Source organism: Camponotus vicinus, unplaced genomic scaffold (assembly GCF_025532165.1).
Source record: "Camponotus vicinus isolate PSW18456_S1 unplaced genomic scaffold, iyCamVici1.0 SCAF_10, whole genome shotgun sequence".
In the NCBI taxonomy this organism is placed as follows: Eukaryota; Metazoa; Arthropoda; class Insecta; order Hymenoptera; family Formicidae; genus Camponotus; species Camponotus vicinus.
The window spans coordinates 6,038,686-6,063,746 of NW_028141946.1; the positions used below are offsets into that span (position 1 = coordinate 6,038,686).

General features: G+C 45.0%; 2 protein-coding genes across 6 annotated transcripts in view; one reads left to right on the forward strand and one right to left on the reverse strand.

Moving 5' to 3' along the window:
• Nucleotides 1–25,061, reverse strand: part of LOC145960037 (netrin receptor UNC5B) — a 248,613-nt gene that overhangs the window by 128,319 nt on the left and 95,233 nt on the right. For 2 of the 3 annotated variants that reach the window (XM_083079304.1, XM_083079303.1), the window contains one exon: nucleotides 20,726–20,903. The gene's annotated coding sequence lies outside the window, so the exon portion shown is untranslated. Of the gene's footprint in view, nucleotides 1–20,725; nucleotides 20,917–25,061 lie in introns of those variants that run through there. The other variant, XM_083079305.1, reaches the window with a different exon arrangement.
• Nucleotides 1–25,061, forward strand: part of LOC145960038 (netrin receptor UNC5C) — a 31,165-nt gene that overhangs the window by 2,671 nt on the left and 3,433 nt on the right. The window contains exons 2-10 of one of the 3 annotated variants that reach the window (XM_083079306.1): nucleotides 6,887–7,107; nucleotides 17,198–17,611; nucleotides 18,290–18,571; nucleotides 18,807–18,974; nucleotides 19,572–19,604; nucleotides 20,127–20,291; nucleotides 20,744–20,788; nucleotides 23,866–24,003; nucleotides 24,562–25,059. In XM_083079306.1, coding sequence (XP_082935432.1) covers nucleotides 7,026–7,107; nucleotides 17,198–17,611; nucleotides 18,290–18,571; nucleotides 18,807–18,974; nucleotides 19,572–19,604; nucleotides 20,127–20,291; nucleotides 20,744–20,788; nucleotides 23,866–24,003; nucleotides 24,562–25,059 — 1,825 coding nt within the window. In that variant the 5' untranslated portion in view covers nucleotides 6,887–7,025. The remainder of the gene's footprint in view (nucleotides 1–6,886; nucleotides 7,108–17,197; nucleotides 17,612–18,289; nucleotides 18,572–18,806; nucleotides 18,975–19,571; nucleotides 19,605–20,126; nucleotides 20,292–20,743; nucleotides 20,789–23,865; nucleotides 24,004–24,561; nucleotides 25,060–25,061) is intronic. The other 2 variants (XM_083079308.1, XM_083079307.1) reach the window with 2 other exon arrangements.

Consider the following 25,061-nt stretch of genomic DNA (forward strand, 5'->3'; position numbering starts at 1 on the left):
GATCCGGCCATTGACTAAACATTTCGATCGACCACGTTGGTGTGGTACTTGTCGATTGAAAGGAGGAGAGACCTTATTTGACTCGGAGACACTATTAAACGACACGATAAACCGATCCGTTCCCAGCCTCATAATGATGGCTACAACGTGGAAAAGGGCCCTCGAAAATAATGAAGCGCAGCGAGGCGCCTTATGCCTTATGGGTCCCTTTATTTCTGCCTTTACCGCGTTCGTCGCTTTCTGTAAATACACTGATGCGAGCGTGACACGCGCGCGCTTCTTTGAATGTTGCCGTCACCGACGGTTTGCCTCTCGGCCAACGTTGCTTTCTTCATCCGCGCCGGTTCCGTAACGTCGCGCTTTCAACTTCCGCTCTTTCTCGCGTAACAAAAAATAATTACAAAGGAAATAACTGCGTTTCTCTTACAAGATGCTCGCTGTGATTTTGCGGACACGTACGCGTATGAAAGCAACGAATTTAAATTACTAAAACACTTTTTTTACAGAAAAGCAGCTCAACAAATCTTGATGAAAAATGTACACTGTGTGTGAGATAGTACGCGTGTTTTATGTATAAAAATAGATTTTTATATTATCTGCTTTTCAACCTTAATATAATTAAATAATAATCCAATAAAATTTTTTGCAATTTTTTCCACAGATTTTTCAGTAGATATTTATCGATCGGTGGATTTGCTGTTTTCCTCGCTCCTCCGAACGTGCAATTTCAGCTTCATCGGGCGCTTCGTAATGCGTTCGTTGAAATTCTCCCCTCCCGCTCCCTCCGCCATGAATAAAAATATCATGTCGGGATATTCTGGAGTGAAACTATTACGCGAAACCTACACTCTCGAATCTCCACGGGATCCGCGTAGAGGCCAGCCGTGGTCGGCCCGATACGTACTCCCGGCAAGTTAATACGCCATTCACACGCGATATTATTCGCGGAAGGGTACACATTCGTGCGCATTGGTCACGTTCGTGTCGGGGCCGACGATTTTATGCCGACGTCTATCATTTTACGTCGCCGCCGCCGGCGTCTTCGTCGAGCGTTTCTCACCCCTGGCGCGCGCGCGCGCGCGTTTCCCGACTTCCGTTCGCACTTGTACGTACGATGATACGCCATACGTGCCCGGTCGTCGAGTTCGTCGAGGAAGACAGGAAACCCGTACGTACGTGCTACGAGTGCGTGAACCGACCAGCGCTCAATGACTGCCGGTGACTGCCATGATACCCCGCCGCGCTTCCCCGTGCTTCGACCATTAAAAACTCGGTACCGTTTCGCCTCGTCCTTCGTTATCGTGCCGTCAGGATCAATGAAGCCCGGGCTGCCACGCAGGATGCGTGTATCGCGGTCTCGATCAGCTCGCAGGAAACAGCGTTGTTGCATCGGCTCGAGAGGAGAATCGACGTCATCGAAAGAGGGCCCACCTGGCACGCGCAGGGCCCCATCTGCGACGGTCGATTCATTCGGGGCCTCCGTGAGAACACGAAGCGCCTACCTGCCTCGAAGGGGCGCACAAAAGGGACCCGGGACCCGGTGTCCCTATGCGAAAAATATATTCACGCGTCGACGAATTTCTGCGGTGGCGAAACGTGATCGTGTCTTGGAGAGCGCGCCGACCGATCGATCGCGCGATCGATCTTTAAGGGTCCGCTGGCTCGATGTGGTGTAATCTGATCGAGGAACACGAACGATACAAATCGAGAAACTCGATGAAGATGCCGATTCAACGGCAGATGTTACGCGCTCTATAAGATTATTCGATTGATCGATAACGGTGTCGAGCGATGATCTTTAAAGAGTTAATGTATGAACGGGAAGCACACGAGATGAAGATGATAAAGACACGCAATTTCGTTTCATTCAAGTCATAAATCTTGAAATACTTTTATATATCCCCTGAATATAGCGATAAAACCATATGAATAAAACGCATTTGAACGACAGCTATACCATATGCAAAATTTTAGATAATTCTAGTTTATAATAAAGATTACAAAGTCGAGAGAAAGGCCGCAACGTCCATCGCAAACAGTTTCACGCCGCTTTCAACTTTTATAGGAGCGTAGGATTTCTTATCGACGCGAGTAAAATCGATGAATTTTACAGAGGCCAGGAAGCCCTTTATCGTTCTTTACACGACGTAATAGCCGAAGGCGTCAAACGCCTGAAAAATCTTGGCGCGCGCGAAAGGAGCATCCTTCTCGTTTACGTCCACCGATATGTGCGGTCGCGTCCTCGTTTTCTCGCATAGCGGCTTTCGTCATATATCGCGCGCGTAGCTCCATCGCGATACCGAGGGATATCTCGCCCGAGGCGCTCCTAGTCGCACATTGTACTTTATATTCATGCAAAAACGTCAAATAACTTCCAGGCATGGTGTTTGCCTCGTCGGCCAAAAGCCGGCGCGGAAAAGCGACGTTTGATCCTTCATCCAAAGTCCGGGGAAACTTGCGCCGCCGCCATCGTCGACGTGCTCGGCGCGATCCGCGTCTCCGCGATATATTTTCAGCCCGTTCCACCCTTCTTGGCGTTCCTGTTTGCGAGATGACTACGCGCAAAAGAGCCGTAGCAGCACGTTACTCGGCTCTGTGCGCGGGCGATGAAACGATCAAAGAGCAAAGGGGACGGTGTATTTCGGTGTTTGGTCGAGCGTGCGGAGCCGACGACGTCGAGGCGATGCCCGATTTTCGAAATGCCCTCGAGAGAAGTGCACCTAGGACTGCCAAGGGTAGATTGGGAAAAACTCCTTGGCCGCGGTCGGGATCCTTTGATCCCGTTTCCGTGTTGCAAGTTGTAAAGATCCTTTTGTGCCGGATGCCCGGAATCGTGACAACGTTGCTTCTCTCCCTCGCGCGCAAAGTAATCGCAGAGTTCATGAATACCGCGACGCTTGATTTCACGGATTGCACTCTTTTAAATCCCTCTCGCAAGGCCCTTTGATCTCCCGAGTTATTACGTTTACTTTACGTTGGAAGCCGAAGCACGCGCCAAAGTTTTACTGGAATACGCGGGGCTGAGCGACGTTGGCGCGAGATAAATATCCTTGATACCCCCACGAACAGATAACTTATGTTGCGATCTCTCTCTTTTTCTCTTGTGCAAAAGATCTCATTGTGAATTATCGATTTGAAATCCCAAGTGTAATAAGCAAAGCAACCTTTCTTACGTGATCCGATAGGGTATCGCAAAAATGAAGAGGTCAGTGACTACGTTAGTAAGAAATATCGAGGCCGCAAGAAAAAAGCGAATTATTCCAACAAACCGCAAGCAATAGGATTCATCCCGTTACAGACCATTAATAACCGCTGGAAATCGATAACCACATCAGCACATCTTTGAACACCTGCAAATATCTCTCTCCTAACAATACAATTGCTTTTAAAACCGCTGCAGCACGGTGCGCCTCAAAGAAGCGCACAAATGGAATCCCTTTGCCGCAGGTAGTCACGAATTTGTATACGTTCACGAAGTCGCAGGTTTCCACTCCCGTCAAGTCGGACCTCGCTCTCAACTTGCTTCTCTTTCTCTCTTTTCTCTCAGACCACGAAAAAACCATACCACATATATCTATGGGAGAGAAAAAAACGTACGCGATACGATAAGATCGATCTGATGGAAATAAAAAACCGCGATAATCTATCCTTGATTGAGGAGGATTCAGATCTTGCGCGGATAAGGCGCGCGACCGATCGAGTTTGTGTGACTAGACGCATCTGCCCGTTGGCTAAATAACAGCCAGCGATAGAAGAAGGACCGGTATCTGGAGGAATCTACGTCGAGAACGTTGAGAAAGAGAGAGAGAGAAAGAAGACGACATATACAAGCACGAGGGAAGAGACACGAGAGGAAGAGGCAGCGCGCGCGGCTAAGGAAAAGAAAGGCGATATCCTCTACGTGCGGTCTATAAAGACGCTGCGCGAACCCACATCCCCGCGGCCGCCGCCCCGCGGGGGAGGTTGACATGTTTATTTCGCTCCGTAATCTTCTCGGATTACGTTACGGAGCGAGAGAGATGGACGCAAAGTGGAGGGAAACGAACCGAAGGAGGAACACGGGCCCTCGGCGAGGAGTTCTGGATGATATTCGCGGCTCGATGTGTGTTCCGAGGGAATCTCCTGCGGTTGTCGGTACATCCTTGAGGAATGTTCGCGCAGTTTACGCGGATTAGTTTCGCGAACGCTCGTAATATTCCGCGGAAATCACGTTGCCTATGTTTACCAAATGCAAATGACCGGAAGCAATAGATGAAAAGAATTATTTCTATCATTTATATCCGTGCAATGTAAAAAACATAGGAACTAAAATATTTTAAAACTTTGGGACAAACAAATATTTTAATACTTTAGGACGATTATAACTGAATAAAAACCTATTTTCATTCAATTGTCAAGAATTAAGACGTTGGAATTTATGTCTGACATTTCTAATCCGGCAGGATGATCGTCGTTTATCTCTCCCCGACGAATCTTAAATTATTGAGAACAACTGACTCTTCTAATATTTATATCCGCATTTATATTTCTCTGACACGATTATTTCCAGAACATAACGCTCGTATCCATCGAAAATTCCCCGAAAGTATGAGCGATATATCACATGTGTACATTTCCTGACCTGACCCTTCTGAAAGGCGACCGCATCGAGAACCGGTAGCTGTATCCTTTTGACTAGGGTCCAGTTTGGTAGTCGCTCTACCTGTTGTCATACGATATTCAAGATGCATCATTTAAGCCGCTCTTGTGTCGCGCTCGCCTTCTAGTTGTTACGAAAAAGGGTATCATCTTCGCTCGCTTTAGTTGCAAACGCCGACGTTGCAGCGATATTGCACCAGAAGACGCTACGGCTTACCTAGGCATGTTCAACAAAAGGTAAAAAGAATTGTAGCCAGCTTTCCTCTGGCTGCGGCTTTTCCAACCAAATGGAGCCCGTGACAAGAGGATTCGTGCCAACTGCAGCGTAAAATGCCATGTGGCGGTCACGTTGAGTGTTTTAAACCTTTGCATGGATAATGGCGGGCACGTTTATAAATTGAATTCTCGTCCCGCGGGATTAGGACGAACTCTCGAGATGAGAAATCTGTCTATAGCTCAGCGATGTACACAGTTATAATGCGCGTGTTGCATCGATTATTCCACGTCATGAATCTTGGAGAGCATTTTCGGCCCCAGTGTCGTACAGTAATTTCATCGATTTTCCGAAAGCTATTGTTGATCGAAAAGATGAAAAGCGAACAGATTTAATCACGCAGGAATTAAAAAAAAATATATTCGCTTACGTTAAGAATTTACTATAAAATTATATTTATTTTTGCATGTGTGGAAAAGTTAATTGAAATAATATACAGATATCGTAGTGTGTTAAAAACAACATTGTAAACTTGATTAATTCACGAGGTATCGCTTTAAATGGCGAGTAAATTATGTTATCGCGATTATATATCCGGAGAGCAAAAAAAACTCGTATCGCGAACACGGAACTTAAAAAGGCGTCTCGCCATTTCTTTTTTTTACCGCACGCGAAATTTTACCTTATTTGCGTTTGCTCACGAGAAAGCTGCTGTACAATAGCGCTTACGGATGTAATCGAGCATCTAGCGAAAGACCTTGACGAACGACATTGATAAACGATCCCTTAGTTGCGTTTCAACTAACCGACTAGGATCGTATAACAGCTTGGTACTAACAAGCTTTGCATATACGCACCCCAGATAGGTGTGTGTGCTCGCAATCGTAAGTTTCTGCGCGAATTTTGTTGCATGATATGGCGCACATCGCGTGGATTTTAAGCATCTCGCTGGGAGTTTAAAGTATCGATCGATAAGAGCGAGGGTAATTCTCGCGTAACATTCGAGGCGTAATGCCCTACGAGCGGCGATGTTATTTAAGCGTAAATGTAGATTAATATGCGCGACGAAATATACGTTACTGAAACTTTGTTGTAAAGCGATGCGTTTCGTAGGCAATATATTTAAAGATAAACTCCATGAAATCTCATTACACCAAGTTGACTCGTACTTTATCATTGACCCTACTTTTAAACGCATCGAGTTTTTTAAATTTTCCATCAACGACTAATAATTTTATATGTATAAAAGAGATACGATATATTTAACAATTTTATTTATAATTATTTACAATTTAATTTATTAATAATTTTATTTATAAATATATTAAATAAATATATAAATTATATATATTTGATATATTATTATATATATAATAAATTTTGTTTATACAAGAGAAACCATACTTTCGATAGACGAATCACGCTTAATAATTAATTTCGACGGCTATCGATCGGAATCCGTCCTCCGAAGAAACAGCAGGTCTCGCGTTCGAGGGAGCTATCGAAACATAAGGGGAAATTACGCCCTCTCCCTTGACTTTCCTTTCACGGTAGCAACGACTGGAAATGAAGGCGCCGCGAGGAAATTTTGCGTGCTGAAAGTGTCTGCCGCCGTTGGAATATTTAAAAGCCAAGGGCTGCCAGCCACGTCATAAGTGGCACTCTCGACTTTCCTCTAACCGTCTCTTACGCTTTCCGGTAGAAACAACGTCGCGGCGACCCAACCGACGTTAAAACCATTTCACCTCGATACTTCTTCGCCCCGTCGCGTGCGAGATGGAATTTTCATTCTGCGCAAATATATTATACGTTTCGTACGTTACGTAGTAAGAAGCAAAGTAGGTTGCTTTATCGTATTTCTCGAAATTGCTCAAAGTCGCGCGCATTTTACTTATGCTCTTTTAGTCCAAGATTTGCGGCGCGCACGATTATATTTCGCGTTCGCGGAAAACTATTTTCTCTCGTGTTAACGAGAAAGCCAGATGTGTTGAAATTGCTGGATTAATCGATCGTTGTTTCTCGTTTGTGTTGCAGGTGCGGGCTCGTAGCAAGCCGACGAGTGACCAGTGTTGTGTCGAGTGGCGCCGAGTGACGGTATTTAAGTGTGATTCGCGATCGTTCCTTTGCACGAGAGATGAACGAATGATCGGACCGCGGTGATCCCTGATACGCGATGAGGCCGAAATCTTGCTCGCTGTTCCTCTTGTTCTGCGTTCTCCTACCCGGAGTGGTTCGTCCCTTCACGTCCGGCGAAGGTAAGTTAAAGAGAATTAAATCTCGAAATTATATATGTAAAATCCCTCTGTGTGTGTATCTGTGTACATTTATATGGAAAGCTGCGCCATGCTCTCTCGTAAAACTTCAGGCTAGCTGTGTCAAGGCAGTTGAGGAAGAGATCTCGTGGAAGATCGTTAAGTTTGCCATTTAACTCATGCGGAGAACCTATAATGATCTCCCATTCCCGTAGATACCAAGAGCCGTGCAGCTCAAGTATTCTCGCTCGAGGTACTCGCGCCAAACGCAATGTCCGAGTACTACTTTACGCGAGTCCTTCTACCGGACGCAGGCGCCGGAGAAATGCGCGAGAGAAATTACTATGAGACTGTAAATTACGTTGCGTCGTTGATGGAACGATCACCGGTCGCGTTAATTTGCTTCATTTGCCTTCAGACTCGAGACGTTTTACATATATTTTTATTGTGCGATTGACAAAAGGAAAGAGATAAAAAGAAAATAAGAAGAAACGGAAGTATTTTTAATAACAGCGTGTGTATATTTACAACAATTACGATGGTAAACGCGACAAGCCACTTGAAAATATCATCCGTCAATTTCTGGATCTGCCCGGAGCGAGACGTAATATATCCAGGTGATTCAGGTGTTTCGTTAACGATCGCGAGCGGGAAATGAAAACAGAGGTATGCCTTTTGCGGGTTGCAGCGAGGAAGGAAAGTCGAGCGTTGCGGGCTAGAGAGATATACGAGCGCAAGCGTTACGAATACGCGCGGGAATATCCGCCGCGAGAACGAGATCGGGAGAGACTGCTAATTATACGGCGAGGCAGTCTGACTGATTAGTCGTCGGCATAACTGGTCGGTTACGTTACACCAGCCCGTTTTCGATGATGGATTGTATTCTCCTCGAGAGTTACTTTTGAGAGCGACCTCCTGGACTGTAACCCCTCGTGCTCTTCTTTCTTCAATCTTCTCCTCTTGCGAGGAGACACGTGGTCGACTAATTAGCGCTCCCGACGTATCCTCGTCATCGTCGTTCGCGTTAACGACGGATCGTATCTACCGCGACGCGGATATCTGGCCTGCTGCGCGTTAAAAAGGGCGAGCGATAATCAATCTCTGTTAACCGGGGACAAAAGTATCGCGCTCGACGTCGTCCCAAAACAAACACGTAAACAGTAATCTATCTTCCGCGTTCTTTCGTCGTCTCTTTCGCACATTGTCTAAAATTTCGCTCGCATCAACAGCGACGTGTAGCGAGTTACCTTCGTTAGCGTGTAACTGTTTCCCTGGCAAGCGGAAAACGGACGTGTATGATTTAACGCTAGCGCAAAAGGAGGATACAATTATGACTCGCTAACCGTCTTCTTCTCCAACATCTAACTATATAATCTTGACTACACGCGCTCGGCTCTCATCCTTATTATCTCGCGCGAAACGCGCGTTGCCCACGCGCGCACACATCGACAGGAACAAACGGCGCCGGCTTGAAAACATTCGTTTTCCATTCCCCTGGGTACGTGCTGTACAATAGAAATCGCAACATAATGCGCGTACACGGCGCGTACACACACGTCGTCTTCCTCCGACTATTTTTCTCGCGGTTATGCACCGGGTAGATAAATAATTCCCATTCTGGCGCGCATCCTCGCGATGGAAGCTACAAGCGCGGATATTCTTCGCACAGTCACCATCGCGCGCGAGAAATCATATTTCACATATGTACGTACACGTGCTCGCGAAGCGTGCTTTCCATTTCTCACGCACGTCGCTCGGATAAGTAACAATTATCTTGAACGGTCGCGAAACAATGCGGATGTAGCAACGCGGTTAAAATTTTAAATCTCTGTGCGCGAAGGCTATACGTTTGCTTGTCGCATTGAAGACTTCATTGTACACGATTAGAGAGAATCTAACGAAGCGCGATTGGTCCAAAATAATGGCGTAGACACGACTGGCTGCATCTATTAAGAATGAAAAAGATCACAATCTATTCTCCAAGTCATCGCGTGTAACTCGCGGATAATTGCCGCACTCGTTATTATCATCGTTATGCGAAAAACAAGCCTTAATGGCGATATACTTAGAGCTCGCTGATAAATATACAATTACGGCCTCTGACCTCGTAATAATTTCAACGAGACTTACACGGCGCCTATCGCGTCCGTCGAAGGCGCTCCGCGTTGAAGGAACGGACGCGGGGCGATCAGTCTTCTCTCAGTCTACTCGATTCTACCCTATCTAAGGCGTAATCATCAACGTCGTCATCACGAGGGCAGGAAACGGCGAACAAACGGCGCCTAGCCGCTCGCTCGCGCAGCCATTCTCCTTACGTGCGACTACTCGCCGAGCGAACGAAGGAGAGAGAGAGCGCGGATTATTACAGGACACGCACGCACGCACACACGCTCGCACGTGCGTGAATAATTACCTCGACGATTTATCGCGACGTGAAATCGCGTCATAATTTCGCCGTCTTGAGCGGCCTGGCGCTGCCGCGCCGTGCGCCGAGAAAAATATTAGCCGCGTTAATAATTAACGGGTCGCCCGCGGAGAGGACGTGCCGCTCCAACGGCTCCGCGTTCTCACGTTTTGGCCGCGCGCGGTAGCCGCCGCACCCGGTTTTCACCGGGTTGCACCGCGTTGCACTCGCGCGCGCCGGTGGCGACGTGCAATTTTTCAGCCGCGCTCGTTATCTCGCGACGCAATGTGACGCGATGCAACGAGTTCGCGAATTTCACGTCCGGAAGATGTATTCGGCTCGCGAGACAATTCTTTTTTTTTTTTTTTTTACGTGACGTAGCCCGAATTCGGGCTTTCGCCCAAATACTGCAAGCCCCCCGCGTCCTCGCGGAGTATTAAATTTATGAAAGCGATAGAGTCGCTCCGGCCGAAAATTTATGCCCCGCGACGCGGAATTATGCGGAAAATTGGTTGTTAATTCGCGCGCGCTCCGAGTTGCTTTAATGATTTACGCCGGGGTTTATACGAGGCCTCCTCGAGAGGAAGGAGAACGCAAAATTGATTTCGCCGATCGACGTTTTTACGACTCCAACGCGAGAGAAACTTGGTCGAGAGCTTCGGTCGTTGTTAATGACTCGGGATATCTTTGGGAAATCATCTGTCCCGTCGCTCCGAAACGAGCTTCTTCTTGAATCACCAGGCGCGGTTCGGTAAATTACACGAACCGTGACGAATTCGTGTACCGGCAATCGCCGGTGTTTCTAATCATACCTCGCGGAATGATCGCGCTATAAATCGCCGGGCGTTATATCATCGCTTTCACGATCAGATTCGTTATCCTCGATCACAGCGCGCGGTGCTTACACGTCGAGAGAGGATAATAGGATCCCGCGCGCGAATGCATCGCGCGGATTCGAAAGGGATCCGCTACTCACGCCGGCCGGTCGGCCCGGTCAACCCTCCCACTTTGATAAGTATCATAAGTAAATCGCGATTATCGTTCGCGATATAATCGCCGATCGAGAACGGAGCTGGCTGGGCGAGCTGGACGGAGCGATGGGAGCCGGGAAATCTGGTCTCGCGAAATCGCCACGGGCAAAAATGCAAAAGCCGCGAACACGTCAATTGGTACGCGCGCTCGCTCCGTCGTGCAATTACCCGGTTGATTTCAGCAGAGGTGGTCTCGTCTCGCCAGACTCGAAAAGAACGGTTCTTGTGATGAAGCAAGGCAGAGAGAAAGAGAGAGAGAGAGAGGAAAAAAGTAAAATGAACAGTGATCGCGAATGAGGATGAAAACACGAAAAAGGGGGAGAGTCTCTTTAATACCTCGTGGCCTCTCATCGGGTATTCGACCGATCGAGAAGGAATCGCGCGTTTCTCGCTGCGACGAAAGGTCAGGTCAGCTTTAATTATCGTAAATCAAACGAGCGGCCGCCGCACCGTGTCAGCCGAGGAGGCCCCAAGTTGCGCAAGCACGATTATTGTTGAAATCGGGGAGAATATTGGCGCGGAGGAGCAGGGGGGGAGACCGAACGGTGCCTCGCGAATATGCGAGGGAACGGCGATCGTGAAATATCGACCGATCGGATTACGCTCCTCGGAGTCGTGATATTCTCGCACGATAAAACTGCTTTTTTTAATGAGATTATAGCACACGGTTCTTATGATTACCCCTTCAATTAATTATGAAATTATAAATAATGAAACAAGCATATCTGACGTAAGCTTAAGGAATATTAACGATTTCAAAATCTGTCTATGTGAAGAATTAATATTAGGCAATGCCTATTTAAGCAGAGCATGTAATAAATAAACATGAAAATTTTTTTTAATTTTAAAAAATGTAAGAAATTTTTATATAAAGAACTGATAAATTCTCATTATTATAACAGTAGATTATAATAATAGATTCTACGCGTATAATGAAAAATAAAAATCCTCAAGAGAGATATCGCACAGATTCGATTATAAAACTCATCTTACTTTGGCCTTGTTTCATCGCGCTCGCTTTCATTTCGAACAAAACAGAATGAATCGTTTCAATGCAATTTTGTTGCGAAGAGAATCGTTACGGTGCATATTCGATTCAATATAACCGCAGCGATGATCCGCTATAATGTTACATGGAGCGCGAATTTTCATTCAGTTTTAATAGCCTGAAACTAATAAAAAGATATGGGTGTATGTGTGTGAGAGAAATAGAGAGTATCGAGGAAGTAAATCGGCATGACGTATGCGATTCGACCTCGCTGTTATCAATGCACTCTCCAAGAAGCCACCGCGGGTGGTAACACGCGAACAGTCGTATCTGATTCTGTTATTCGCTTAATTACACGCCTTAACGTAGCGGCGATGCCGTGCCGCAATCGAGTCGTGTAATACGCATCATCACCCTCCATTTTCCACTCTTTGCGCTACTCTCACCCTCACTGCTCATGCATTTGCGAGCTCTTTAATTCATTTAGTCGCCGTCGACGCATACGCGGCCGCCACACGTGTGTTACGCGCTTCTGGCTATATTCGATTATTCTTTCGCAAAAATTCTATTTCCTAGCCCTCCTATATTTCGAGAACTTTTTGCGAGAAAAATTTTGGAAAAAAAAATTCGACTACATATACAATTAAGTCCGGGCAAAATCAACTTGAAATTAAGCAAACGATATCGCTACGAGCTCGAAATAGCCTGTAGGGTTGTTCTATCGGTAAAGTTTTAAAAATCCTATCGGTAACACGTGCTACTTTCACACGCATGCAAAGTAATACACGCGATAAGCAATCTCCCTCTACATCTACAGGGATTAAGATGTATCGATTCGAATCGGTCGGAATACTTTAATCCATCCCACGATGTCATCTCGTCGCCAATCTCGCCGGAGCAAAGCAGAATCACGATCTCTATCAGCCTCTCTTCAGATAGAGGTCGTAGCCGATCTCCATCTGCGTTGGATCGTATCTCCCACGCATGAATCCCGCGCGATATCGATCGATAAAAAAAATCATCGTATCGACCCACTCGTTGTCATGTCTCTCGTTAGTCGGCATGACGGTTCAACAAAGTCTCGACGAGCGCGGAACTTGACTCGCATTATTTGGATCCGGAGGTCGTGATCTGTGAACGGTCTAGAATACAATGGTGACCCGACCTGACTAGGCGCCGTTCACTATTGTGACGTGACGACACGGTACGTCCGCAACGTCCTCCAACCGGAAACGGACCTCTTTACCACGCGACGATAGACGGACGTGGAAACGTTAATTCAATACGACTTTTGGGCCCTATTGTCGGCTCGCTCTCTCGAAAACCATTCACAATATTTGCTCTGCACCTGGATGGCAACTATATCGTACAACACGACTTTTAATCCGATTTTCGAAAAGTTGCCGAAAACGATAATCGCCTTTCATGTTGCTCAAAAAGGACGGATCGAGCACTTTATTTCGATAAGACTTCATTGAAAAAGTTTCACGTGTTATGTTTATTTTGCATGTTGATTCGAATCTCACGATTTTCTTATTCGCATCATTCGTATCAGTCTTGCGTGCGCATGAAAATTAGAGAAAAAAAACATAAACCGTTGGGTCAATGTTGCCGCGGCCACGAAACAACGGTGGATGATGGTTTGGACGTTGCTCGGTTCGCCGGCTAAAATAACAAGGCACGTGACGCGAGAAACAAGGAACCCCTTGTCTCTTCCTTAATTCATCTCTCTTCCCTTCGCGGCATCTCGACGCGCTCGCCCATGTCCTTGCTCACGCTCGGTACCGTCGAGCAAGAATCTCTCAACGGTGTTCCCGGTGCTGCTGTTGCAGGTACCTTTGTTAATTAAGAGGCGTCATGTGTGGTCTCTCACCCCGGCGTGCGGACGCATCATGAAACCGTACACGAATGCACCGTGTGACTCGTGTCTGTCTCGTCCCGGGCGCGATACGTGGTCAACCCGCATAGTAGCCACGTGAGGTTCGAGGATGTGAATGCACATCGCGTTCATGTACACGTATGTGTGTGTAACCGCTACCGTCTGCCTGCCTGCTTGTCTGCGACGCGTATCTAACGGAGACACGACTAACTAGCTTGCCCGCCGCGGCTAACGAGGAGGGGCTCATGCTGGCGCCGCGACCAGGTGATCCAGGCAACGATACGAGACCGGATACGTTTTCATCCGGGCCCTATCGTCCATCCGATCGAGCCGAATTATCGGAAACCGATGGCAATTCTCCGGATCGGCGAAACGACGCGATCGCCGCGCACGTGTCGCGTGACATCGCGCTTGATGGGTTACGCCTCTCGCCTGTCCCCTCTTGTCGCGCGCGAAATTTTTTCCAGCATCGCCGTATTAATCGGCGGATTAAGGTAAACGTAGCTTTCGTATCGCGGAACCAATTCGAAATATGTACGCGCGACGGCGCGAGTTGTAATTTAACGTTCCCCGGCTACGCGCGTATAAAATGAATAATGATCGTGACGCTCCGCGCGTTCACGGTCATCGAATATTCATTGTGGATAAGATTCCGCCGCTCCGAATAATTATCTAGAACCAATGGAGGAACTTTTTTTCCGCATCTGACTCGACATTACAGTGTCGCGTGACCTGCCTCAATTAAGTCGTCCGCTTCGTGTCTACATTTTCTCTCCGCGGCTCTTGTTTTCGGCGTTTAAAGACCTCGCTTGGCGAATCGCTTCTTCCAAGAGAACTAACCGTGTCATTGAACGTTGTTAAAAATACACGCGAATCGATGGAATAACGGCGACGCATGTCGCATTCGAGTCGCCGTCGAGAGAGAAAGAGAGAGAGAGAGATATCGAACGGTTCCGCGTGCATTCCTATCAATAGATTCGATCTGGTAGAATTGTCGGGAAGCAATGAAAATCCCATTCCATCTCGTTCCACTTTCCTCGCCATCGCGTGACGTTGCCCGATTAAATCCGCGTCTTGTTATCGCGTGCACTTTCCTTTGTACGTATCTCCAATGTGTTGGAAAAGCCGCTATCACGGAGAATGCTATATAACCCACCGTACAAATAGATCATGGCTACAAATTATACAACGTCCGATTCGACGAGAAGGCCGTAAACGCGCTCGAGGCAATTAAGAAACCCGAATATAAAACCAACCAATTCCAATTGGGGCTGACGGTTATTTCATCCGCGATGATATTAAGGGGTTATACCTAGTCAGCAAGTCGAAAAAAACGTATTTTTGGAGAATTTAAAAAAAAACTGTTAGGTATTTTTAATTCATCGATTCTTTATCATAATATATATCTATCAAAGAAGTTTTCATAATTTTTTCAATTAAAAATATCGAGAAATGTAGGCACAGTAGTTATTTTCCAGAGACATCTTTTTTCGGAGGCGCTTGGCGGTGAGCAAGATTGCTCGGAGCTGGATCATCTGAAATAAAAAATTCAAAAGGATTTAGCTTTCGTATGAATTGATCTAGTCGGTGAACGTAGGATTTTACAAAAAATTGATTTTTGACAATGTGACAGACGTTTGACGCAAAAATACGAATTTTTCGTGTTAAAACTTTTCGTTCTTTTGTTAATAAAAAAAAAGGTTTCATCAAAATTAAAATCCCTTCGTTCACCGGCTAGATCAATTCATACAAAAGCTAAATCCTTTTGAATTTTTTATTTCAGATGATCCAGCTCCGAGCAATCTTGCTCACCGCCAAGCGCCTCCGAAAAAAGATGTCTCTGGAAAATAGCTACTGTGCCTACATTTCTCGATATTTCTAATTGAAAAAATTATGAAAACTTCTTTGATAGATATATATTATGATAAAGAATCGATGAAATAAAAATACCTAACAGTTTTTTTAAATTCCCCAAAAATACGTTTTTTTCGACTTGCTGACTAGGTATAACCCCTTAAACATCAAACCTTCGGTTTGTACGCGATATACGTTACGTAATAATGTCCAAGACATACGACCGGCGATACGACGATTCGTCGTACAACGCTTGCATACATCCCCGCGTATATGAAACACGTACAATAAAATCCCCAATGAATGCAGCGAAGAGCTATACGCATGTTCGAAATGGTTAACGAACTGGCTCGCATGCTCCCAAACGGCTAACGAGAATTCGTATGGATGAATTCGCCATCAGGAGAAACCGGGTAGAATGATTTCGATGGATTCTATCGGCCATTCGATCTGCTCGAATTATCGGAAACCGATGAAAATCCTATTTTACTTACGCGTCTCGTATTCGTACGAGTACGTCGCGCGTTACCGAATTCTGCCTGTGACTCCGACGTCATCGTTACGTTCCCGTTCGGGGAACCCCCCGGCTATTGCCAATCCCATTGTAACATCATCGTCGTCGTCAATCGCTCTCTCCCCTTTTTCTCCTTTTCATTCGAGTCTCAAAGGCGGCTATATATTTTTTAACGCGCTCCCTTTATTTTGTTGACTTGAAAATAGCCGTTTCGAATGCGATGGAATTAGCCGACGAACGTGAAGCGACTGTCAAAATCCAAAATCGGAGAAAACCAATATCGAATCATACACACATATTGTGCGTCGCTAGTCGAAATTGTTACGATCAAATGCTATATCCGTTTCGTCATACATCTAAAACAATCGATCGTAAGACAATGCGCGCTTCTGTATCGATGCCGCATCACATCAGTCGTTGTTGCAATTCATCGACCTCGATATATATTCGTGTTAACCCGTTAATGTTAACAGCCGTACGGTATTTTCATCTCTATATTTATATACGCAACTGCAACATCCTGCTCGATATCGAACTTGACAAATTGAGCACTGCATAAAAAATGGAATACGCGGGCGGTTTATTACTGACACATCGCATTTTTTTAAGCTTCGCGATAAAGTGAGAGAGAGAGAGAGAGAGAGAGAGAGAGAGAGAGAAAGAAAGAGGCGACGGTATAGGGTGGCACGTTAAATTGTGGCCCCCGGCCAAATGTCGCACGGGGATAAAGGTCTAACCACTCGTTGGCGGAAAATACATCGGACTTGTGCACCGGTGCGCCGCGTAAATCCGAAAATTCATTACTGCAGTGCGCACCGCGATTGTTCGTAGCCGGCGTTTCCTAGTCGGCCTGCGCGAAGCGACGCTGCATTAATGGCCGGGCGTCAGGATTTACAGGAGGGACACCATTGTGTTGACGGGCAAATATAAAATTTTTCACGACTCCGATAGAACACGCGCACACCCGTGAATAATGATCATCGTCGAATTAATAACTGAAACGTGAATTACGATTATGGCGTATTTAGAATGTAAACAATCTCGACTCCGGACGTGCAGCTTCGTCAAATTTTCGCTGATTATATACGAAACATTAAGCAGCGTAATGATAATAATGCGGAATCTATTCAATCCACTACGTTATACCAAGTTCTAATATCTTTGTCGCATTTAATTATTAATTTTAATATACAAACTGTGCGTTAGTTTGCAGAATAATAAAATATTAAATTTAAAAAATTGTTTTATTTTAAATAATAATAATAAATATTATTAATAGATATTTATGATATTAAATAATAATAATGATTTTAAATAATAATAATATTATAAATAGATATTTATGATATTATTATATGCATTAATAAACGCATATAAAAAATAAAAAGTTTAAAAAATCAAACTATTTTTTTTTGTATTTTAGAAGGTGAAGATGCCGCAGAGGAGGAAGACTCGTATCTCCTGGAGGAAGACGATGTGCCTTCGGCTACGATAGCCAGCGATACCGAGTTGATTTCCGAAGGTGGCGGTCATCTACCAGTTTTTCTCACGGAACCCGTAAACTCTTTTGTCGTGAAGAACAAACCCGCAACTCTGCATTGTAAAGCCGCTCACGCGCTGCAGATTTATTTCCGTTGTAACAACGTGAGGGCGGAGGAGTCTCAGCAGCAGGATTTCGTAGATCCCCATACGGGAACAAGAATCGTCGACTGCGAACTCAATGTCACGAGGGATCATATTGAGGAGTACTTTAGCAAGGATAAATTCAAGTGCGAATGCATCGCTTGGTCTGGATCAGGGCAGATTAAGAGTCAACCGGCAATTATCGATGTTGCTTGTAAGTAATACACATGCGTAAAAATAAAATTGTATTAATCTAATAATCTTCTTAAAAAGATTCTAAATTTCTTATTCCACGGTTAAAGTTTTTCTGAAAAACTTTTTCTGGATAAAAAGCTGGAACGTGTAGCGACATTATCATAGCAAATTACACGTGCCTTATATTTTCTTATTTTTAAGTCAAATAGTTCTTACTCTCGATGTGTAGTTAAAGTACGTGAATCAAAGAGGTTTGAAATAAACGCCGCGAGGATTCTGGGGACAGTCGACTTTTCGTCTCACTTTGCCTTTGTTCCCTCGTAATTATCTTGATTCTCCTGCCAACGAAGTCGTTATTTAATTCTGTCTCTTAATTGACGACAATGCAATGAGCGTCGAGTTTCCAAGAGAATCAATTTAAAGGGACAACCACTTGGCCAATTTCAGTTACATAACTTAAATGCTAAATGTAAAAATGCGTTTGAAGAGATAGAAAGATACATCGTATATATTACCAAAAAAATTGAAGATATTGCATAATATAAAGAAAAAGATTTGTATATATATGAACCAATTTTTTTCTTTTGAAAATATTAAAATTAAAAAAAATAATTTAAATTTCATAAATTTTAATTGCATTTTATTATTATTATTATTCACGTTTATCAAGACGGGCACGTAAAATTATTTTTTTCAGACTTGAAGAAACAATTCGAATCGCCACCGTACTCTGTATCCGTCGAAGCAGGTCAAAGCACCGAACTCAGGTGTTTGCCTCCAGTAGGAGTGCCACCACCTAGAGTTTACTGGTTAAGAAATAATATCCCCGCGGACACTGAGTCGGATACACTTCTCGTGTCCAGCGAGGGCCATCTACTTATTGGTCAAGCGAAACTTAGTCATCAGGCCAATTACACGTGCGTCGCTGAAAACATTGCTGCGAAACGACTAAGCGAGCCAGTTAGCTTAACAGTATACGGTAAGAGTTCGTACGATTCTTTTTCTTTTTCAAAAATTATTTTTTATATGTATAATTAATTCTACTTATTATTATTTCCCGGCATTTTATATATCATATTGTACGTTCAATATCTAAACAATAATATAATTTTTTTAAATTAATGAATAATTAATATTAAAGTTAATCAAAAATTAATAAACAAAAATTTCTTGTCGCATATCGTTTCAACAATATTTTTGTTGATTTCGATTAGTTAACGGTGCCTGGTCTACCTGGTCGTCTTGGTCGGAATGCCACTCGCGATGCGCGAAAGGCGGTCAGAAGAGGACGAGAACGTGCACGAATCCAGCGCCCATGAACGGCGGCCAGTCGTGCCACGGCCCGTCTCAGCAAAAGATGGACTGCAACACAGCTTGCCCCGGTGAGTCCCCTTGAATTCATTATCCGCGCGCGCATAAGACTTTCGCAGAAGAAACCTTTCTCTATCGAGAAATTCTCTTACCTATTTTATTTTCATATATTTCTTTGTTCTAATCTACTTGAGATAACGTCAAGGTAGTTAATGTGTAACAAGCGAAAAAGATTCCTTCCTCTTTCTCCTCATAACTCGTGTCGCGCAAACGATGGACGAGTAGGTTTTGCCATCGCAAGACGATATTACTGATGCTGAAGAGAGAAGAGTCTCGCTTGATTTACGACCTGATTTCCTCCCCTTCCCTCTCTCCGCTCTCTTTCCACGTCGAGCGTATCTGTTGCGCACGTCATAGGCTCTTTGTGAAGTCTTTTAAATCGTATTCACCTTTCGAAACGTTTGCGACATCTTAAAAGCATCCGTGACTATCCTCGTAAAGAATACGGACACTGCGTGCAAACAATTGAGCCTAGGATAATGTTCGAGGAAAATCGATAATGTTCGCTTTACACGTCAATGATTGAGACATTGATCGATCTGATATTCTTTTGGCATTTTCACGACGCACTTTTTATTCCCCTTTAACGCTCGCCCACTTTGGAATAGCCGGCCCTTTGGAGGAATTCACTAACACCCTGGGTAAGTCCTTCACATGTACATGAATCATGGCCCTCGGCCACGGACGAAAATTAAACCGCGACCGCAGCTATGACCGCGCATGTAAGGGTGTTTTAATAAAACGTAGTAAACCGTAGCGTTGGAAAGCAAGCGTGCCGCACTGTTTATCCGGTGGCGCTTAAGTGCCAATAAAGCAGCCGGCTTTGGAGCGAGAGACCGAGGACGTAAACGGGTTCGGCGCGGTTAGTCACCATCCTGGTTCTTTTCTTTTCTCCTCCACGCTTGATGATGACTCGAAGGAAAAACGTGTCGATACGAGTCAATTATATGAAAGGGAAATAAACGTCGTGGTAAGAGTCGGTAACAACGGCAGTAAACGTAACCGAATTGACAAGTATGGCCTTCTCGCAACAAGACCGCGAAGATTCGTGCGGAGTTACGAGCCCGTTTTGTCCTGTCAAAGTTTTTTATTGTCGCTCGATCGGACTTGTCTTAACAACTTGGAACGAAGCGAGAACGAACTCGATCTTTTTTTCTCGCCAGTTGTGGACGGCGGATGGTCCAGATGGTCGATATGGTCGGTGTGTGGGAGCGATTGCACTCACACGAGGAGGAGATCGTGCGACGAGCCGCCACCCAGCCACGGCGGGCGACTTTGCCAGGGCAGGGACATCAATGTGGCGAATTGCACCGGCGGCATGTGCAACGGTAAGTCACCGGCAAACTTTTCTACGTCTTGATTGCGTTTTACGCTCGTCGCAATCTTTTTGCGTACCGTAAAGTTCCGATGAGACGTCGCGTACTTGGGATAAGTTTTAAACTACGGATATACTCTTCATTTCTCGTAATGTAAAAATAAGTACCATCTTCATTTTTAAACTTTTTAAAATAACGACAATTTTATCGAGTCCTATTTCTTAAGCGATAATATTTCTTAGGCAGTATCATTAGTTTATTTAAAAGAGTTTTTTAAAAATCGTTTTCATAATTTCTTCCAATTGTAAAATTTTGATACAATAGATCACGGTATATGTAATCGTGATATAAAACAAATAGCATCAACTAGCAGATACAAGCAGTTTTCCAAAGTAATTTATTAGAAGACTTCGATACTATCGAAATCCTTTAATTATCCAACTTACCGGCGCTTCCTTTTACAGTCAACGGCAATGTGAAGGTGGGCGGCGCTCATTTCACCGAGGAAGGTGAGTTGGGCAAGCAATAAAGCATTTTCTCGCTCTTTTAATCTCCGTCGATCCGTTTCCTTTTACGATTTTACCTCGCGTCGTTTCCCCTGCCGTTCGTTTGGTCGGGCGCGTTCTGCAAAGAGAAAAGTTTCTCGATTAGATAAGCTACGATCTCTCTCTCCCTCTCTGCGATGTACTCGAACCTCCTCCGATTCGTTCCGGATTTGTACATGTTCGCGAAAAAAAAAAAATAAAAAAAAATAAAACGAGATGAGGAGAGTAGGAGGTTCCCTCGCGCACAGGGCGCGACCAAGGCGTTCAACCGCGAAGTAAATGTCCTTAACTCGTCGTGCGACATTCTTGGATGGATTCTTCACGCCCGGTGCACGCCATTTATATTCCCGGCGACGCGGCGCTATACCCGACGATCTGATACCATTCAAATCAGATGTTTTATGCGCCTCGAAAAATACGGCAAAATAGAGAGCGCGAATCCAGGCGCGGTGAACATTAGCATTATTCATTAATCTGGTATAATAACGCGAATCGAGGCGCCCGCGTTGTACATCAGCCTCGTCGATCTCTCTCCGCGCGCTTATGCTAAAAATATAATTCCCGCGGATGAAACGATAGCCGGTCGACTGCCAGCGATATCGCTCGCTTTACCTCGACGTATTTGCCAACGCGTTTTTCCGCGTCAATAACGAGCTCGGAGCGCTCTCCCGCGATACTATTTACTTTTAATTACTCGACTGGTTAATTATTGACGCTCCCGCGAAGGCCCGGCATGATCGTCGCGACCCCTCGTTTCGTCGATCCAAACAATCGTAACAATGAGGTAGCCAAGGGTGGCCCACTGGTCCGCACAGACGCCGCACCCCCCTCGTCAGCCCCTCTCTCCCGCCACCCTAAGGTAGCCAATTCTATCGACCGAGGCACATCAAAGTTGCACGCGATACGGCTGCACCCTCTCTACCCCCTTTGCGCCAAGGGGCGGAGAACCGGCTTTAATATCGAAGAAAATTATGTAATCGGTAGCCGTTACGCCCTCGTCGCGGAAGGGGGAAATTGATCGCGCATGCAAATAAAGTGCCATTATCCCATAGCGTAGACTCGAGCGTGTACACGACTGGATCTCTCCTCGAGGGGGCTGGATGCCCCGAAACGCTCCCCCCCTCTTGAATCCAGAAGTGAGTTCGATTTTCCTGAAAGCGGCGATAAAATATAGATGGAAGATACGGCTGCGCGCCGCCGACGCCGCCGGAGGAACGTGATGCGATTTACCGCCTTACGCCGACAAACGTCTTGCGAGAACCTTGAGTCATCCCGGACGCGTCCCTGCTTTAAATATTTAAGACGCGATACCTTCAATCAAGATAACATTTAAAATGGACAGCTTATGATGATCGATATTAAAGTGCATCGCTGCAGCGAATTGTTATTATAGATTTTTATCTCGATGACGATAAAAAAGAAAATACATAAATTTTTTTAAATTTCTAATCAATCTAAAAGTAATAATGTAGATATATAATCTGAAGAAATGTATAATTTTAATAAAATAAATATCATAAAGAAATTGATAAATGTTGATTGATGACAGAATTGAAAGCATTTGCACGATATCTACGATCTCTCGGGAATAAAAATAAAAAATAGCTTCAAATATATTAGATCCGGGTTATGAAACATTATCAATGGTCCCGAAGAAAATAAATATCCCGATACCCTTGAAAAGTCACTTTTTCATGTTGGTTCCAGAAGGAGGGTTGGGGCCGCACGCGTTTCCGATTTCGCCTTATCGCCTTCTGCGGGTAACGATGTGTAACTATTGCGTTTTCGAAATCCCTTTTCCGAATTCGTATGCATTTTCGTCGCTGTCGTATATATTGACGTGCGAGGCACGTGTCGAGAACACGGCGCGCGCCAACGAGGCGCACATGATCCCGCGAAAGGGAGTTCGAGCTCGAAAGTCACGTAGCAGGGTTACGACCTCGTATGGCTTTGACATTCTAAAATTGGAAGAAGCTTAAGAGTGTCAGGCTCGCATGGCAGGCAGTTGAGGTATTTCTCGAAAACTTTTACGACCGCGGGGATATTTTCTACGTCGTCTCGTTGTCGCAGAACCGGGCGACTTCGTGAATGGTTAAGCACCCGGAAAGTAATCCGATAAAAGAAAAAAAATTGCCCATAATTCAGATAACTGCGGCGAGAGCTTCTACGCCGTCGCGTTTTACTACACGGCCGAGTTTTACTTTTTTTCGAGAATTTCATTTCCTTCGGTTGCATTTACTTCCATTATCCATATATCCGAAACGGCGCTCGTAAAACATCGCGATGAATTCATTTTTGCATAAGCATTTTTGCGTCGCTCCGGGCGATTCTCGAGGACAGGACGTATCTTCGCGTAATTTCATCTATACGCCGCATGCTTCGTTAAATACCCGCTACATTATGATGCAATCTTGGTCGATGGTTTTAAACCGCTTCCCACGCCGCGGTTTCCGTCGACGGATTTTCCCCTCCCTCTCCTCCTCCTCCCCCACGTCGGACGCAACACGGCAAGGACTCAAGATTATTATTCCGCTCGTAGCGTGTTCGTGTCGCGGTACTTTTATTGCGTACGTTAATGACAGCGATAATAATGATCGGAATCTTTATAGCCGTACGAAATAACGCGAAGCTGTAAAACGATAAACTGACGCGCTAAAGAAAACGAGCGCGCGCGAGGGAAACGAGCGTGTCGCCGGAGTAAATGGAGAGGAACCTTAAAACTTTTCTACGGCGCTCATAATATTTAGCGACGCGGGAGCGTTTAACGTTCTTCGCCGCTTTTGGGCTTCTTGTGTCTCCACAAAAGGAGTCTCAAACTCTAAAAAGTAAATAAAAGTTACGACGTCAAGTATTCATCAGGAAACGATGCAGTCGTTTCACGCAATGTATACTGAAAATTGCGAGCAATTTTCACGCCGTTTACAATAATAAGCGTTATATCGTCTTTTTTTTTTTTTCGAAAGAAAAAAGTTTTCGCGCACGATTATTCCCCTTTTTTAAAAATAATCGAGACATGGAAAAATTCGCAATGATTTTTACAGCGAATCGCCAGATGGATGTAGCCTTGTATGCCGGTCTAACGGTCGCCTGTGTAGTAATTGGTGGCTTGGCGATTTTTCTGGCGAGACTCCTGCGACGCAAAGGTCGCGATCATTCCTTGTACTCCATGGCTCGTAATGGTAAGCTCGTAATGTTAAGAAATATATGAACGTGCGTGGGTGATAGTATTAAATTAAACAAAAAAATAAATAGATAATATATCTTAATTTAGTATGAAACGTAAAACTTTGTTTTTTTACAAAGATTAGATTTTCTCTCTTTACCATATTTTATGATCAATTAAATACACGAATAAAATAAATATTTGCATCATAATATTTTTAATTACGCTCGTGAAAAATTGTTTTCTATAATATTTTCTGTTTAATATCACAAACAGATAAATTTCTCGCGTGACTAGAAATGAGCAAGATACTATTTCGAAATTGGCATAAATAGCTAACAATTTACTAGGTGAAAATTAAATATTTTTTCAAATATTGCTGATAATTTTCAAACTTTCTCGTTGCCTGATCGGTACAATATATCTCAATATATGCATATCTCGTAACGATGAGAATGAAACGCGCGAGTCGTTCGATTGTAGCTCACTGTAAAATCGGAATAGTATCTCGGCGACGTTTATCCGCAGCGCGCAGAGATACCCACGAGCCGTGCTTCGGCCGTGTGCGTTTCAGAATTCCAGCCGGAGTTCTTCCCGGACCAGGACAAGAAGCTGAGCCTACAACCGGACGTGACGGCGACCAGCGTGCCGGCCTGCTACGAGTATCCTTTCGATCCGAAACTGTCGATGTCGAGATCCCTCTCGGAACATCACTACGATGTGCCGCACTTGTCGATCGCGCCGCAACCGTCGCCAATGTCACCCACGCCGAGCACGTCGACTCAAGAATCCTGCAGCGACAAGCAGATTCATTCCGATAGCGAGAACAGCGTCACTAGCTCCTACCCATCCTCGGACTCGACGTACAACGTCGCCTCGGAGAGCGTCCGGTTGCCAAAATTGGAGGCCGGAAACGTCGCCAGGGCGGCGGTAAACACGCGCGGCGCCCTGCTGGTTCTTCCGGACTCTGGAATCTCCATGTCGGTACCGGAGGGTGCTGTTCCCAAGCCGCTCCGGGCGGAACTTTATCTGGCGGTGCTTAACGAGGATCGTTACAGACCTCGATTACCCGGT